The 15,452-nt window shown below is 38.9% G+C and overlaps 1 protein-coding gene across 1 annotated transcript; it reads left to right on the plus strand.

The window, feature by feature from the left end:
* The first annotated feature begins 8,230 nt into the window (after positions 1 to 8,230).
* Positions 8,231 to 15,140, plus strand: PRSS48 (serine protease 48). The gene is given in 7 exon segments (XM_039234373.1): positions 8,231 to 8,273; positions 9,354 to 9,398; positions 9,566 to 9,728; positions 11,423 to 11,690; positions 12,582 to 12,749; positions 14,833 to 15,096; positions 15,099 to 15,140. Coding segments are annotated over 7 exon segments (993 nt in total).
* Positions 15,141 to 15,452: the final 312 nt, after the last annotated feature.

Here is a 15,452-nt window from a genome sequence, read left to right on the forward strand (position 1 = left end):
TTGTCACACTCTCGACATAACCTGCTAGCACAAGCAGGCAAGTTTGGATGCTATACCCTCCTGATGCTTTGCTGGGACAGGTGGGGGTAAGAAGTCACAGCACTTGCTGAGGCTGGGGAGTGAGGGCAGTACCAACATTCCCTTGTTCCCTGGCTGGAGCAGGCAAGACAATGGGTAGCAGAGATCTCCTGCTCTCTAAAGTCTGTGAGTGTGGGCAACTGCAACATTTCCCTGTCCTCTGACCAGGGCTGGTGGCTGGTGACTGTGAATAGTCATGGCATTCTGTCACTCCCAGCCTAAAGCCAAAGCGTGCAAACAGAAAAGGTACTCCCACTGAATCACTGAAGCCCACAGGTGCATGCAGTCAAGACATTTTCCCACTGCCTTTCTGAAGCCAGTGAATATGCCCTGACCTTTACACTCTCCAACTGACTCACTAAAGCTAACAGCTATGCAATCCACACAAGGGACACCTCTTGATTGCCAGGCCCTGGTGGCCAAGAGTACTGGTGTTCCAAAGATCCATGGAACTGTAATAACTGGAAAGGCAGTTTTTGGCAGGATCTGACCTGCAGGCCACTACAGAGAAAGTAGACTCAAACATAGCCCCAGTCTTTCTGGGATAAAACAAAACAAAACAAAAACACTATTCACTTAGTCTTGAGATTCAGTCTGAAGGATAGGCTTCAGGTTTCCCACACATATAGAGGCTAAAGAGGTGGCCCCAGGGAACGTAAGCAGGAAGATACCATCCTTGCACACTAGTCAATGAGACTTCCCAGGAAGAAGCTTATACACTCATGTGGAGCCCCAATATTTGCAACCATCACCCAGGGAATCTCCAAATCTACTGGTCTAAAGACAGCAGGTGTTACAAATGTGGCCCCACAGAACTATATATATTTGCCTACTTTAAAAGCTGCTGCCTGAAACTCTGTATTCCAATCAACCTAAAACTACGTGCTAACTAATGTTCTTTCCTTGGATCACTGACAAGTCTTGGTATACCCTCAGCAATGGGAGAATATCAAAAATAATTCAGGCAGCTTAGATAATCTCAAAGGTTCAAGAGATAACTAATAGCCAAAGCAAGTTTGAGAGAGAAGGAACATACCTAAGACCATTCCTTCAAGACTGAGAGGGACAGTTATTTTGCCTAATGTATAGAAACAAACACAGAGTCAAACAAAATAAGGAAACAGAGAAATATGTTTCAAATGAGAGAACAAGAACAACACATCCAAAAAAGACCTTAATGAAATGGAGATAAGTAATCTACCTGATGAAAGAATTTAATGTGATGGTCATAAAGATGCTCACCTAACTCAGGAGAAGAATGGAAGAACACAGTGAAAACTTTAACAAAGAAAGAGAAAACATTAAAAAGTACGAAACAGAAGTCACAGAGCTAAAGAATACAATAACTGAACTGAAAAATATGCTAGAGGGGTTCAAAAGCAAATTGGATGAAATAGAAGAACAGATCAACAAACTGGAAGATCAAACAATGGAACTCACTCAGCAGCAAAAGAAAAAAGCATTTTCAAATGAAGATAATTTAAGGGACTTCGGGGACAATGTCAAACAGAATAACATCCACATCATAGGGGTCTCATAATAGAAAACAGAGAAAGGGACAACAAAGTTATTTGAAGAAAATGGCTGAAAATTTCCCTGGGGAAAAAAACAGGCACATAGGTCCAGGAAGCCCAGAGTTACAAATAAGATGAACCCAAAAAGAATCAAACCAAAACACACTCAGATTTGAAGGAGAGAGAAAGAATTCTCCAGATAAGCAAAAGTTAAAGTAGTTGATAACGACTAACTCACTAAAGCAGCCTTACAAGAAATATTAAAGGAATTTAAGCCGAAAAGAGAAGGCACTAATAACAAAAAACATATAAAAGTAAAAATCTGACTGGAAAGGTAAATATATAGTAAAGGTAGCAGATTGATCACTTATAAAACTACTAAAAAGACTAAAGGCCAAAGTAGTAAAATGAACTAAAACTACAGTAATTAAGGAATACATAAAATTAAAAGATGTAAAAAGGGACACCAAAAACATAACCTCAGGGGGGGTACCTGGCTGGCTCAATTGGTAGGGCATATGACTCCTGATGTCAGGGCTGTGAGTTCAAGCCCCATGCTGGGTATAGAGATTACTTAAAAATAAAATCTTAAACAGCAACAACATAAAATGCAGTGGTATGCGGAGTAAAAATATAGTTTTGGAATGTATTCAAATTTAAGATACTAACAAATTAAAATAGACTGTTACATACATAGGATTATATATGTGAAGCTCACAGTACCCACAAAGCAAAAACTTATAGTAAATACACAAAAGAAAATGAGAATGGAATCTAAATATAACACTAAAGAAAGTCACCAAATCACAGGAAAGACAGAAAAAGAAAGAAACAGAGAGAAACTACAAAAATAGCCAAAAAACAGTTAACAAATGGCAGTAAGTATATACCTATCAAAAATTATTTTAAACATTAGGGCGCCTGGGTGGCTCAGTCCACTGAGCATCCAACTCAGTTTTGCCTCAGGTCATGATCTCTTGGTTCATGAGTTTGAGCCCCACCGGCAATGTGGAGTCTGCTTGGGATTCTCTATCTTGCTCTCTCTGCCCCTCCCTGGCTCATGAACGAACGTGCGAGTGTGCGCGCGCACACACACTCTCTCAAAATAAATAAATAAATTTTTTAATAATTAAAAAAAAATGGGGGCACCTGGTGCCTCAGTCAGTTGAGTATCCGACTTCAGCTCAGGTCATGATCTGACAGTTTGTGAGTTCGAGCCCGGCATGGGGAGCCTACTTCAGATTCTGTGTTTTCCTCTCTCTTTCGGCCCCTCCCCTGCTTGCACTGTTTCTCTCTCTCTCAAAAATAAATAAATGAAAATGGGACTAAAACAAAAGAAAATGGGACTAAAATCTTCAATCAAAAGACAGAATGGCTGAATGGATTAAAAAAAAAAACCAAGACACATTCATATACTGACTACAAGTGACTCACTTCAAAAGTTAGGACACACACAGACTGAAAGTAAAGAGATAAAAAAAGATGTTCAATGTAAATGGAAACTAAAAGACAGCTGGTATAGCTATACTCATTTCAGACAAATCAGGATTTAATATTTTTTAAGTATATTTATTTTGAGCAAGAGTACATGAGCAAAGGAGAGGCAGAGAGAGAACTCTAAGCAGGCTCAATACTGTCAGTGTGGACCCAACACAGGACTCAAACCCACAAACTGTGATATCATCACCTGAGCCGAAATTAAGAGTCAGACTTAACCAACTGAGCCAGCCAAAAGCAGACTTTAAAACAAAGACTGTAACAAAACAAAGAGGAGCACTACATAATGATACCCTGCAAGAAGACATAACATTATATATATATACATATATATAACCGATACAAGAGTACTAAAATACATAAAGCAAATTATTAACAGACCTATAGGAAGAAAGTGTCCACTCTCACCACTTTTATTCAACATAGTATTCGAAGTCCTAGCCACAGCCATTAGACAAGAAATAAAAGGTCTCCAAATCAGTAAAGGAGTAAAGCAGCCACTATTTGCAGATGACAGGATACTATATACAAAAAACTCTAAAGATTCCACCAAAAACCTGCTAGAATAAATGAATTCAGTAAGGTTGGAGGATACAAAATTGATACCAAATATTTCTTGCTTTTTTATACAGTAATAACTATCATAGACAGAAATCAAGAAAACAATCCCATTTAAAATCCCATAAGAAGTATAAAATATCTATGAATAAATTTAACCAAGTAGGTGAAAGACCTATAAACTGAAAAACTGTAAGACACTGAGGAAAGAAACTGAAGACACAAATGAATCAAACGGTACTCTGTGCTCATGGATGAAAAGAATTGACATTATTAAAATATTCACACCACTCAAAGCAATCTATAGATTCAATGCAATCCCTATCAAAATTCCAATGGCATTTTTTGCAAAATTAGAATAAATTCTAAAATGGGTATGGAACCAGAAAAGACCCCCCAAATAACCAGAACAATCTGGAAAATGAAGAACAAATCCAGAGGTATCACATACTCTGTTTTCAAACTATACTACAAAGCTACAGTAATCAAAACAGCATGGTATAGGTATAAAAACAGACACACAGATCAACAGAGAACCCATAAATCAACCCATGTATATATCGTCATTTACAACAAAAGCATGAATATACAATGAGAAAAAAAGTCTCTTCAATACACGGTACTGGGAAAACTGGACAACTACATACAAAAGAATGAAACTGAACCACTATCTTATACCATATCCAAAAATTAACCCCATAACCAACTCTTAAACCATATCCAAAACTGGGGCACGGACTTGAATGTAGGACCTGGAACCATAAAACTCCTAGAAGAAAACAGACAGTAGGCTCCCTGACATCAGTCTTAGCAATTTTTTTTTTTGGATCTCACTTCAAAAGCAAGAGAAACAAAAACAAAACACTATATCAAAGTAAAAAAGCTTCTCCACAGCAAAGAAAACCATCAATAAACAAAAGCCACCTACTGTAAGGGAGGAGATATTTGCAAATCATATATCCGATAAGGGGTCACTATCCAAAAATACATGAAGAACTCAATAATTAACAACAGCAAAAACCCAAACAATCTAATTTAAAAATTGTCAGAGGACCTGAACATTTCCCCAAAGAAAACATACAGATAGTCAAAGGGCACATGAAAAAATGCTCAACATTACTCATCATCAAATCACAACCACAATGAGATGTCACTTCATACCTGTCAGAATGACTAGAATCAAAAAGAAAAAAAATAACAAGTGGTGATGAGGATGTGCATGAAAGAGAACTCTTGTGCACTACTGGTGGAAACGTAAACAGGTACAGCCACTGTGGAAAACAGTTTTGAGGTTCTTAAAATATTAAAAATAGAGTTACCATATGATCCAGCAATTCTGCTACTGGGTATCTATATGAAGAAAACAAAAACATAATTTGAAAAGACACATGCATCCCTATGTTCACTGCAGCATTAGGTACAACAGCCAAGATATGGAAACAACCCAAGTATTCATTGATAGATAAATAGATAAAGAAGATGTGGTATCTGTATATACATAATAGAATACTACTCAGCCACAGAAACAAATGAAATCCTGCCATTTATGACAACATGGATAAACTCTGAATGTATTATGCTAACTGTAAAAGTCAGACAAAGAAAAGACAAATACTACATGATTTCATTTATACATGGAATCTAAAAAACAAATATACAAGGAGTGCCTGGGTGGCTCACTAGGTGGAGTGTCAGACTTCAGCTTAGGTCATGATCTGGAGGTTTGTGAGTTGAAGCCCCACATTGAGCTCTGTACTCACAGCAGAGAGGCTGGAGCCTGCTTCGGATTCTGTGTATCCTTCTCTTTCTGCCCCTCCCCTACTTGCATCTTCTTTCTCCCGCTCAAAAAAAAAAAAAATTAAAAAATTTGTAAATAAAAAACAAACACACACAAAAAAATAAAACTAAATCAAAACTTTGTCACATCAGGAGACACATGTCGGCCTTTTCCTACTTTTCATGATGCTAAGATTGATCAGATGACTAAAATGGTAACAGCCTGAGTACTCCATCAACCTGTCATCTAAAACTTTCAACTACTGATGATCATCCTCTGAATCAATTATCTCATGAGAGGCTGCAAGTGGTGATATTCAAATTCCATCAGTCCAAGCACACGTATTAGCTGGATTCTTCCCTCTTCTCAAATAAACCCATTTTTGTATTCTAAACTACCATTTGGACAGGAAAAGCAGGTAACTACTTCTTTCTTTTTACTTTCAATTTTCAGTGGAAAGAGCTGGTGTCTTAGTTACTACCAATAAAGCTTATTTCTAACTAAATAAGAATCAAAATAAAATCTTCTTTTTATAAAACACTTACACAAAAGGAAAAAGAAGAGATCTTAAAGAGTGCTAACCAGTGACTTCAGATCTATCCAGGGATAAAAAAGTCTAAAGATCTAGGACAACCACAAGACTCTCAGAGGAAAAGGAGTATCTGGTCAAATTCTTGCTCCTTTGATAAATCAACAGAAAGATGTGTCCAGAGCCTTGGTGTCTTTGCAAAATGACTACCTTTATTCCAAACATGACTTAAAGGCAAACCTCAAACTGAGATCTGACTTTTTCAGAAGCTATATTTAAATAGGCTGGCTAAATCAAAATGTCCTGTGAATACCATAAATTAATTGGAATACCCTGAGATACAGTGAATCTGGCATGTGCCCCACCACAACAGTCCCAGCTGCTCAGCTGGCCACAATTTCTGCATCCTCATCTTCCCCGCTACATGTATAAGGGCACTGACTCCAAAGACAATTAGACATTGAACTATGTCCCAGTAAGACAATATCATGTGTTCAAGTTCTTGAGAATCTGAGCCGAAAATAAGAAAACACTTGGGCTGTTTATAGTGGATAGAAAGAAAAGGCATGGACTGTGCTTGAGCCATCCTAATGGCAGAGGAAAGAAGTAAAGATCCTGAACTCTTGCTATTAGCTCTTGAGCCATCATGAATCCAGAGCTCCCTTCCTGCTCTGGTCTCCAGGTCTGTCTTATGATAGCTCCTGATGTCCTTATTACTCTGTTCTCCTTATTGTTCCACAGATGTCTGTCTGTTTGCAAGGGTTGCCATAACAAAGTACCACAGACTGGGTGGCTTATAAAACAAATTTATTTTGTCATGGTTCTAGAGTTAAGAAATCTGAGATCAAGATGTCAGCAGAGTTGGATCTTCCTAAAAGACAAGAGGAAAGGATCTATTCCAAGCCTCCTTGTAGACAGCCATATTCTCTCTTTGTATGTGTCTGTGTCCAAATTTGCTCTTTATATAAGGACACCAGTCATACTGGATTATGGCCACCCTAGTGATCTCATTTTTACCTTAATTTACTTCCTTAAAGACACCATCTCCAATGGTCACATTCTGAGGTACTAGGAGACAGGACTTCAATGTGTGAATTTTGGGAGATCCACATATCAGCCAATAACAATAGGTTTAAAGTAATCCCTTCTTGGCCTAAGCTAGTTTAAGGGAGTTTTGTTGGTTGTAACTGAATAAACCTTACCAAAATAGCTATATTTTCTGATCTTATTCATGTGTTTCTTTCAAACCTCGCAGTAGTTTGAGCTATAAGAGAGCAATAACATGCTTTAATAGTTCCCTGAATTCTACCTCCACAGACCTAGTACCCTACAAACAATTGGTACCAAAAACAAAAGGGCACAGAGAATTCTAATTCTGTACAAGATGCTATGCCCTCCCACTCAGATCACGTTTCAAGAACTAAAGTATTCATTCTCCTAGCAACCAGGAAGGTTGGCTGCTGCTAATTCACAGCTAAGTCCTATCCCAAGAAATGCCAAGAGTCACTTCACCTGAGGTAATTCCCTTTCCTTGCCATCAGTCTACATCCAATCATGCAGAAGTCCAAAGGCCCAGACTTCTTGTCTCCATTCAAGACACCTCTGAAGAGCCACCCCAGCTCCAGAGCAATTTGTGGGATTAGCTGTGGCCTGTATGCAAATGAATTACAATTCAACTCTCCCTCTGACCAATCCTGCTTCATCCTCCAACCCCCACAGGTGTTGATCCTGAGACCACTCTCCAATAAACTTCTGGCACACAAATCTCTTAGTCTATTTCCCAGAAAATATGACTTACCCTATATTCTATGGCTAACACTGTGACAAAGATTAAAAAAATTAGGAAAAATTAGCCAGATACTGGGTTAATTTCCTCTTTCCCATTTTTTTTGCTTTTAAAGAATCATGTCCACCTTCTTTTTCCTTGCTAGAGAAAGTGTCCTGTTCCTTCCAATCCCCTTCAACCTGCCCTGTGCAGATAGCTACTACATCCTCCCCCACTCTTATCCTCCAATCCACAAGTAGGAACCACAGACTTCCTGCTCCCCTTCGACAGCAGGAGGCGCCTCAGGCCCCAGCTCCTCCCCCTGGGTCCTGTGGCTGCATTTCTCTTCAGTGCCTGGCACAGGGTGAAAACCAAAGGAAAGGAGGGGGTAAACCAGAGGAATTCATCTAGGAGGCGAAGCTGGTCCTGACCCCCTTCCCTGGCTGCTCCCCAGCTGGCCTCCCCTTGGGAGCCTGAGTTCAGGAAACAAGTTCTATTCTGAGGACCAAGACATGGGCCCTGCTGGCAGTGCCTTCCTACTGTCTCTTCCACTGGGTGAGCCTCTGGGGGGTGGGGGGTGGCATGGGAGGGGAGAGGCAGAAGTTTTTGGCTCAACAAGTTATCATATAGAATAATATGTCACTTCACCCATGGGATATTATTTATGAACAGTATGTCTTGAGAAAGTCCTGAGGGGATACTAAATGCGAAGCAGCAAAGAAAATAAAGATCCCTGCCCTCATGGGGCTTATAATCAATGCACTTATTAAATAATATGTAATGTAAATCTTAAGTATGTAAATTTTAAAGGTTAGACAGTCATAAATGTTATGAAAGGAAAGGGGCATCAGGAGTGCAGAGGCAGGAGGTGTGCTGTAATTTTAAATAGGGCAAGTCAAGGAAGTTTCACTAAGCAGCCATTTGAGTGACTTAGCTACAAGGCTAGGAAAAGAGCGTTTTAAGCAGAGGGAAATGAAAGTATAAACACAGGTCAATGATTTCAGGCTTAAGCTTGTTAACTTCTAATTCTGGCCCACAGTGACTTAAAAGCAGGGTAGGCCAGGGAACCTGGGTGGTTCACTTGGTTATGTGTCCAACTCTTGATTTCAGCTCAGGTCATGACCTCACGGTGAGATAGAGCCCCATGTTGGGCTGTGTTGGGCATTAAGTCTGCTTGAGAACCCCCCCCCCCCGCTCTCTCTCTCTCTTTCAAATAAATAAATAAATAAATAAATAAAAATAAATAAATAAATAAATAAAAGCAAGGTATGCTGAGAGCAGCAAAAAGATAACAAATACTGCAAAATGCCAATTCAGTTAAGGAAAACAGTTCATAAACCTCAAAAGCACCTGAAGGCATCATTGTGTTTACAACCTAATATACTTGTTATTCCTGATGACAACCTTTAATCTTCAAGTTAAATTATGTTCCATGTACACTGCTAAAAAGCAGGTAAGTGTGCAATTTTCAAGATTCCCACTAATAGGTAGACATTTATAAAAATTTGGCCTTTAACACAAATCTGAAAAATACTTCAGTATTCCACATACTTAAATATGTGGAAAGCCTCTCCTTTCAGTGAATTGAGACATAGGATACATTATTATATGTTAATGATATGGTATCTTTCTTAGGGTCTTGCCCATGCTCTTCTCCCAAAAAGAAAGATCTACAGTCAGGTGAGTGGTCTCTAGCTGGGAGTTTGAAACTGGGACAGGATGGAGGATGCAGGCTAGGGAAGACTTGGGTCCCAGGAATGGATGGGAGTTTGAGGATGATAAGAAGATGAGGCCCAGAGGAACAAGACACCCAGTGTGCCACATTTTCCTCTCTCTTCTTTTTCTAGTGTGTGGACGACCTGTATATTCAGGTCTTGTTGTGGGTGGCCATGATGCTGTTCCAGGGCCCTGGCCTTGGCAAGTCAGCGTGCACCTGCACCAGGCCCATGTCTGTGGAGGGTCTCTCATCAGTGACAGGTGGATACTGACAGCAGCACACTGGGTAAAAATGTGAGTCCTAGCTGGTGGCCAGCACAAAGATAGGTTCTCGGTAAATACTGTACTTGAATGACTTTATGAATGAACCAACAGACAAACAGAAGTGGTAAGATGGGTAGGAAAAAGGAAATCTGACATCACCTTGGACTAGGGATAGGATATAGAGGCAGAAAAAGAAATGATGGAGAAAGGCACTGTATTAAAAACTTCCCTTTGTGCCAGATCACTTCTTAAACAGCAGCCAGGGAATCTTGTCTTAAGCTTTTCTGGGTCACAAACACAATGTGAGCAGTCTCTCAGCGCTACTACTGTAAAAGAAGCAAGGTGCCATGCAGTGAGTAGCTGCAGGGAGAGACCCGTGTGAAACTAACGACTCCAGCCAACAGCTGGTGAAGACTTAAAGCCTGCCAACATAAGGGCATTTGGAAACAGATCCTCCCGGAGTTGAGCCTTGAGATGATGGCAACCCACCCTGATAAGAGCCTCGTGAGAAATCTTGAGCCAAAGGCACCCAGCTAAGTCACACCTGATTCTTGACCCAGAGAAACTATGAGATAAGTGTTTGTTTTTTTAAGCCTTTAAGTTTTGTGGTAACTTATTATGCAACAGCAGATAGCTTATATATTTTAAAATCAAAACAGCAGGACTTTTCAATAACAATGCTGAAAGCTCAAAGAAAATAGAGCAGTAACTTCAAAATGCTGGGAGAAAATTATTTCCAACCCAGAATTCTACCCATATACAGACTATTGATCAAATGTAGGAAAGAAACAAGATATTTTCAAATATACAAAGCAGCAAAAATGTTACCTCTAAAAAAAAAAGTTGGGGTGCCTGGGTGGCTCAGTCAGCTAAGTGGCCAACTTCAGCTCAGGTCATGATCTCACAGTTCATGGGTTCAAGCCCTGCATCAGGCTCTGTGCTGACAGCTCAGCCTGGAGCCTGCTTTGGATTCTGTCTGTCTCCCTCTCTCTCTGACCCTCCCCTGCTCACACTCTGTGTGTGTGTGTCTCTCTCTCTCTCTCTCAAAAATAAAAAAGCATTGGGGCGCCTGGGTGGCTTAGTCGGTTGAGCGTCCGACTTTTGCTTAGGTCATGATCTTGCAGTTTGTGGGTTCGAGCCCCGCGTCGGGCTCTGTGCTGACAGCCAGCTCAGAGCCTGGAGCCTGTTTCAGTCTGTTACTCCCTCTCTCTCTGACCCTCCCCTGCTCACGTTGTCTCTCTCTCTCTCTCTCTCCTAGAAATAAATAAAACATTTAAAAATAAAAAATAAAAAAAATAAAAAAGCATTAAAAAAATTTAAGTTACTTCTCATGCATACTTTCTCAGAAAGCCCTAGGAGAATGTGCTTCATCAAAATAAAGGAGAAAAAGATAGGAAAACATGGAATCCAGAAAAAAGGGGATACAACACTGAACAGAATCCCTCCCAAAATGGGAGAAAATAGAGGACCAAACTCTAGCCATAAGCATATGAGGAGACCACAAGAGACAGGAGACAACAAAAGAAAGAATATTTAGGAAAAGAGGAAAGGAAAAAAGTGACAAACCAGTCCTGATACAAGCTGGAAGTAGCCTGGTTAATTCTAGGTCTGTTACCATCCTTTCTCATCCTTTCTGTGCTTAGTGCTACACACAGGCAGCTTGTTCTCACCCAGCTATAGCACCTAAGCATGCTCCATTTTTATTCTCCTTCTCTTCCCCTTAGGAGCTGGATTCCTTTCTTACACAGTGTACGGCTGGGATCAATTCACATAGGCCATCCAAACCAAAGTGTGAAGCGTCGTGTGTTCAAAATTATCATCCATCCCCAATTTCAACATCTAACTGCAGACATTGCCTTGTTGAAATTAGTCTCTAGAGTTACCTTTACTTCTTTCATCCTGCCCATTTGCTTGCCCCGCATTACAAAGCGGTTGACACTTCCAAGCTCTTGCTGGGTCACTGGATGGGGAAAGGTTACGGAAAGTGAAGGTGTGAATGGGTAGAGAGGATTGTTTTATCCATCATCCTCTTGTACCCACTTCAGAACATTTGCATTCTAAGCATACCCATTATTATGGCAAATATTTAATAAATCCCAACTTATTGATATTACCTGTAAGTCTTCAGATGTCTTTTTTCAAGTTTACTTTATTTACTCTTATATCCTGCCTAGAATCTAGCTATAGCTGCAAGAACAGATGCTAACAATTTGAACACATAATTACCTCTTTAAAACAAATGTTAACAAACCTGATCTAAGTTTAGAGAGTCTACTGTTTTTGAAAATCTGTTTTTAAAGTGAAGTGAAGACAAGAAGTGATCTGTGAGCAGACAAATGGGAAACCACGAAGGTTTAGAGCACTTCAAATACTCACATCCTTACTTAATCAAACTATATCAGAATTTCTCTTTATGTAGAACATCAGGAATATCCCATATTAGCATATGAGAAAAACCTTAAAACAAATGGAAATAATTTTGAATTATCCATTGTTCTAGATTATCTTTACCCCCCAAAATTCTACCATTAGTAAATATGATTAGAAAGTGAGGGGCACCTGGGAGGTTCAATTGGTTAAGTGTCCAACTTCAGTTCAGGTCATGATCTGGTTGTTTGTGAGTTGGAGCCCCATACTGGGCTCTACGCTGACATCTCAGAGCCTGGAGGCTGCTTCAGATTCTGCTCTCTCTCTCTCTCTCTCTCTCTGCCCATCCTCCCCTCTCTCAAAAATAAACGTTAAAAATTTTTAAAAAGAAAAGAAAATGATTGTATTCTGCTTTTGGATTCCCATTTAGAGATTTCCACAAATTACAACTCACTGTTGTCCTTGCAACTTTTCCAGATTGCTTTTCCTTTCATTCCTGTCTGTATTTACAGATAGTGATTATTCTTCCACACTCTCCAGGAAGCAGAAATACCAATCTTTGCCTGCCAGGCCTGTGAACAACTCTACAACCCAACTGGTTCCATGCTGCCAGAGTTGGAGCAAGTTATCAAAGAAGATGAGATATGTGCTGGTGATTCAACTATCATGAAGGATAGTTGCAATGTTAGGGTTTGCTCTTGTTTTTTTTTTTTTTTTTTTAATATGAGAACTTAATTTAGATCCATGCTTTCCTGTCTGTAGACAACAGTAGATTGGGAATTAGGAGACAAAGGGTCTGACAATATTCTTGTGTTATGCTAAACAAGTCACTTAACCTTTACCGATTAATTTAATCTCTTCAAGTTTTCGTCTAGACAAATGCTAACCATCGGTTCCTGGGTTTTCACAGACATGTATATTTTTATGAATATATTAAAAGATTGACACAGAATTGCCAACTTTATTTTTTTTCCAAGAAAGAACATTTCACTCTACACTTAACAGATGTCATTCCACTGTCTCCTGATCATAACTGTCCAATGAAAAATCATCCATCATTTATGTCTTCCTCCACTGAATGCGTTGTTGTTCTGCTATGGCTATTTTCAAGATATTTACCTTCATATTTGATTATCAGAAGTTTGTGATGTGCTAGATGTGATTTTCTTTGCATTTATCCTATCTAGGATTCACGGATTTTTTTGTTTGTTTGATTTTTGCTTTTATCAAAACTTGAGAGAATTTTTCATTCACAATTTTCTTCAAATATTTGGCTTCATGTCTCTCTTTTCCTCTTCTGGTTGAAACAGAAAATGTAACACCTTTTGATATTTTTACACAAAGTCTCTGATACTGTTTTATTTTTACCTTTTTCTACTCTTCAAATTGGATACTTTTAAGTTAATCTATATTCAAGATCATTGCGTCTTCTTCCTGTCATCTACATTTTAGTGTTAAGCTCATCCAGTAAAATTTTTCTTTCAGATATTTTATTTTTTAGTCATTTTAGAATGACCATTTGGTTTTATTTCCATTCCCTCTCTCCTCATCTCTCACACACACATTTTTTCTATAGCTCTGCCAAGATGTCCTGTCTGTATATTCATTGTCTTCAAATCAAACAGTAACAGAACATGGATGGTTTCACACCCACTAGGATGACTATATTCAAGGTGGATGACTATAATCAAGAGTTGATGAGGATGTGGATAAATTGGAACCTTCACACACCTACTGGGAATGTAAAATGGAACAGAACATGCTTTGAAATATTGTCCACAGTTCTTCAAAAGGTTAAATATAGAATTACCACATTACCCAGGAATTTTACTCTGGATATACACCCAAGAGAAATAAAAACATATCCACAGAAAAAATTATGCACATAATTATCAAGTTTTATCAAGTAAAAATGATCCAAATCCCCATCAACCGATGACTAAACAAAATATGGTATATCCATATAATGGAGTATTATTCAGCCATAAAAAGGAATAGAGCATTGGTATCTGCTACAACAAGGATGAACCTTGAAAAGAGTATGCTAAGTGAAAGCAGACACAAAAGATCATATATTATATGGTTCCATGTATACAGTATGTCCAGAATATGCAAATCCATAGAGGCAAAAAGCAGATTGCCAGTTGGCCTAAGGCTGAGAGGAAATGAGGGTGACTGTTAATGGGTATGGGGTCTCTTGGGGGTGATGAAAATGTTCTAAAATGGGTTATGGTGATGAGTGAACAACATTGTGAATATACTAAAAAACACTGAATTATATACTTTAAATGGGTGAACTATATAGTATATGAATTATATCACAACAAAGCTGTTAGAAAGAGAGACAGCAAGATTGAGAGACACACCATCAACTGTTATCACTATCATTTTATATAAAAAAAGGATCACTTTAACACTAAAAAAAAAGGCAATAAGAACCTAAGAATGAAATAATGAGAGTTCATTCAAATTAAAGAAATTTACCTTTAGGGGAAAAAAAATTCATCATATTAGTTTCTCTTTTTTATCACAGATGAATATTTTTAACTACTGACATAATTTAGCTAAGGTCTTTGCCAATCTCAAATTCCATGGTTTTAGAATCCACATGATCTTCCCCTAATACAGTAAGAAGTCTAGCTCCCTCCAGAGTTCTCCAGCTACGTAGGCTCCACTGCCCCATTCTAAGGAACTCTCCACATCTTGTGACAACTCTCCTCTTCAAGGTCCCTTTTTCACTATACTCATGACCTTTACCTTTCCTTAGGGTGATTCTGGAGGGCCTCTGTCATGTCATAATAATGGTATATGGATCCAGATAGGATTGGTAAGCTGGGGAACAGGCTGTGCTACATCTCTCCCTGGAGTCTACACCAGCATGATCTACTATCAAAAATGGATTAAGACCACTATCTTAAGAGCTGAGGTCTTGGGTGCCAACAATTTGGACATATCTAACTTCCTGTTCCTTATTGTACTGCTCTCTCTAGCTCTCCTGAGACCCTTTTGTGTCTCTGTGCCTAACATTTTACCAGGAAAGTAGACAGTATAGCTAAAGCCACTGACCAACTATAGGACTAGGGTGGGGATGCATAGAGACTAAGCCCCAGGAGCAGAAACTCACAGGAGAGTCACTGGGAACTCTAGATTACCTCCTTAAAATAATCTGAAATGATTTTGTTTTGGAGGTTCTTTATTCTGGAAGTATGTTTTAGAGCTCAGAATGTGAATAGCTGAGAAATAAGGCTGCCACTTCTGTACATAGCATTCTTTGTCCTTGACTATGAATCTTGCAAGGCATGAAAGATACCTTCTATAAATAATTACAAACACAAAATGGCTACTGGAGAAGCAAGCAAGAAAAAAAGTATCTGTGAAGGCAAAAAG

This window comes from Hyaena hyaena, unplaced genomic scaffold, assembly GCF_003009895.1.
Source record: "Hyaena hyaena isolate Hyena2069 unplaced genomic scaffold, ASM300989v1 scaffold_89, whole genome shotgun sequence".
NCBI lineage: Eukaryota > Metazoa > Chordata > Mammalia > Carnivora > Hyaenidae > Hyaena > Hyaena hyaena.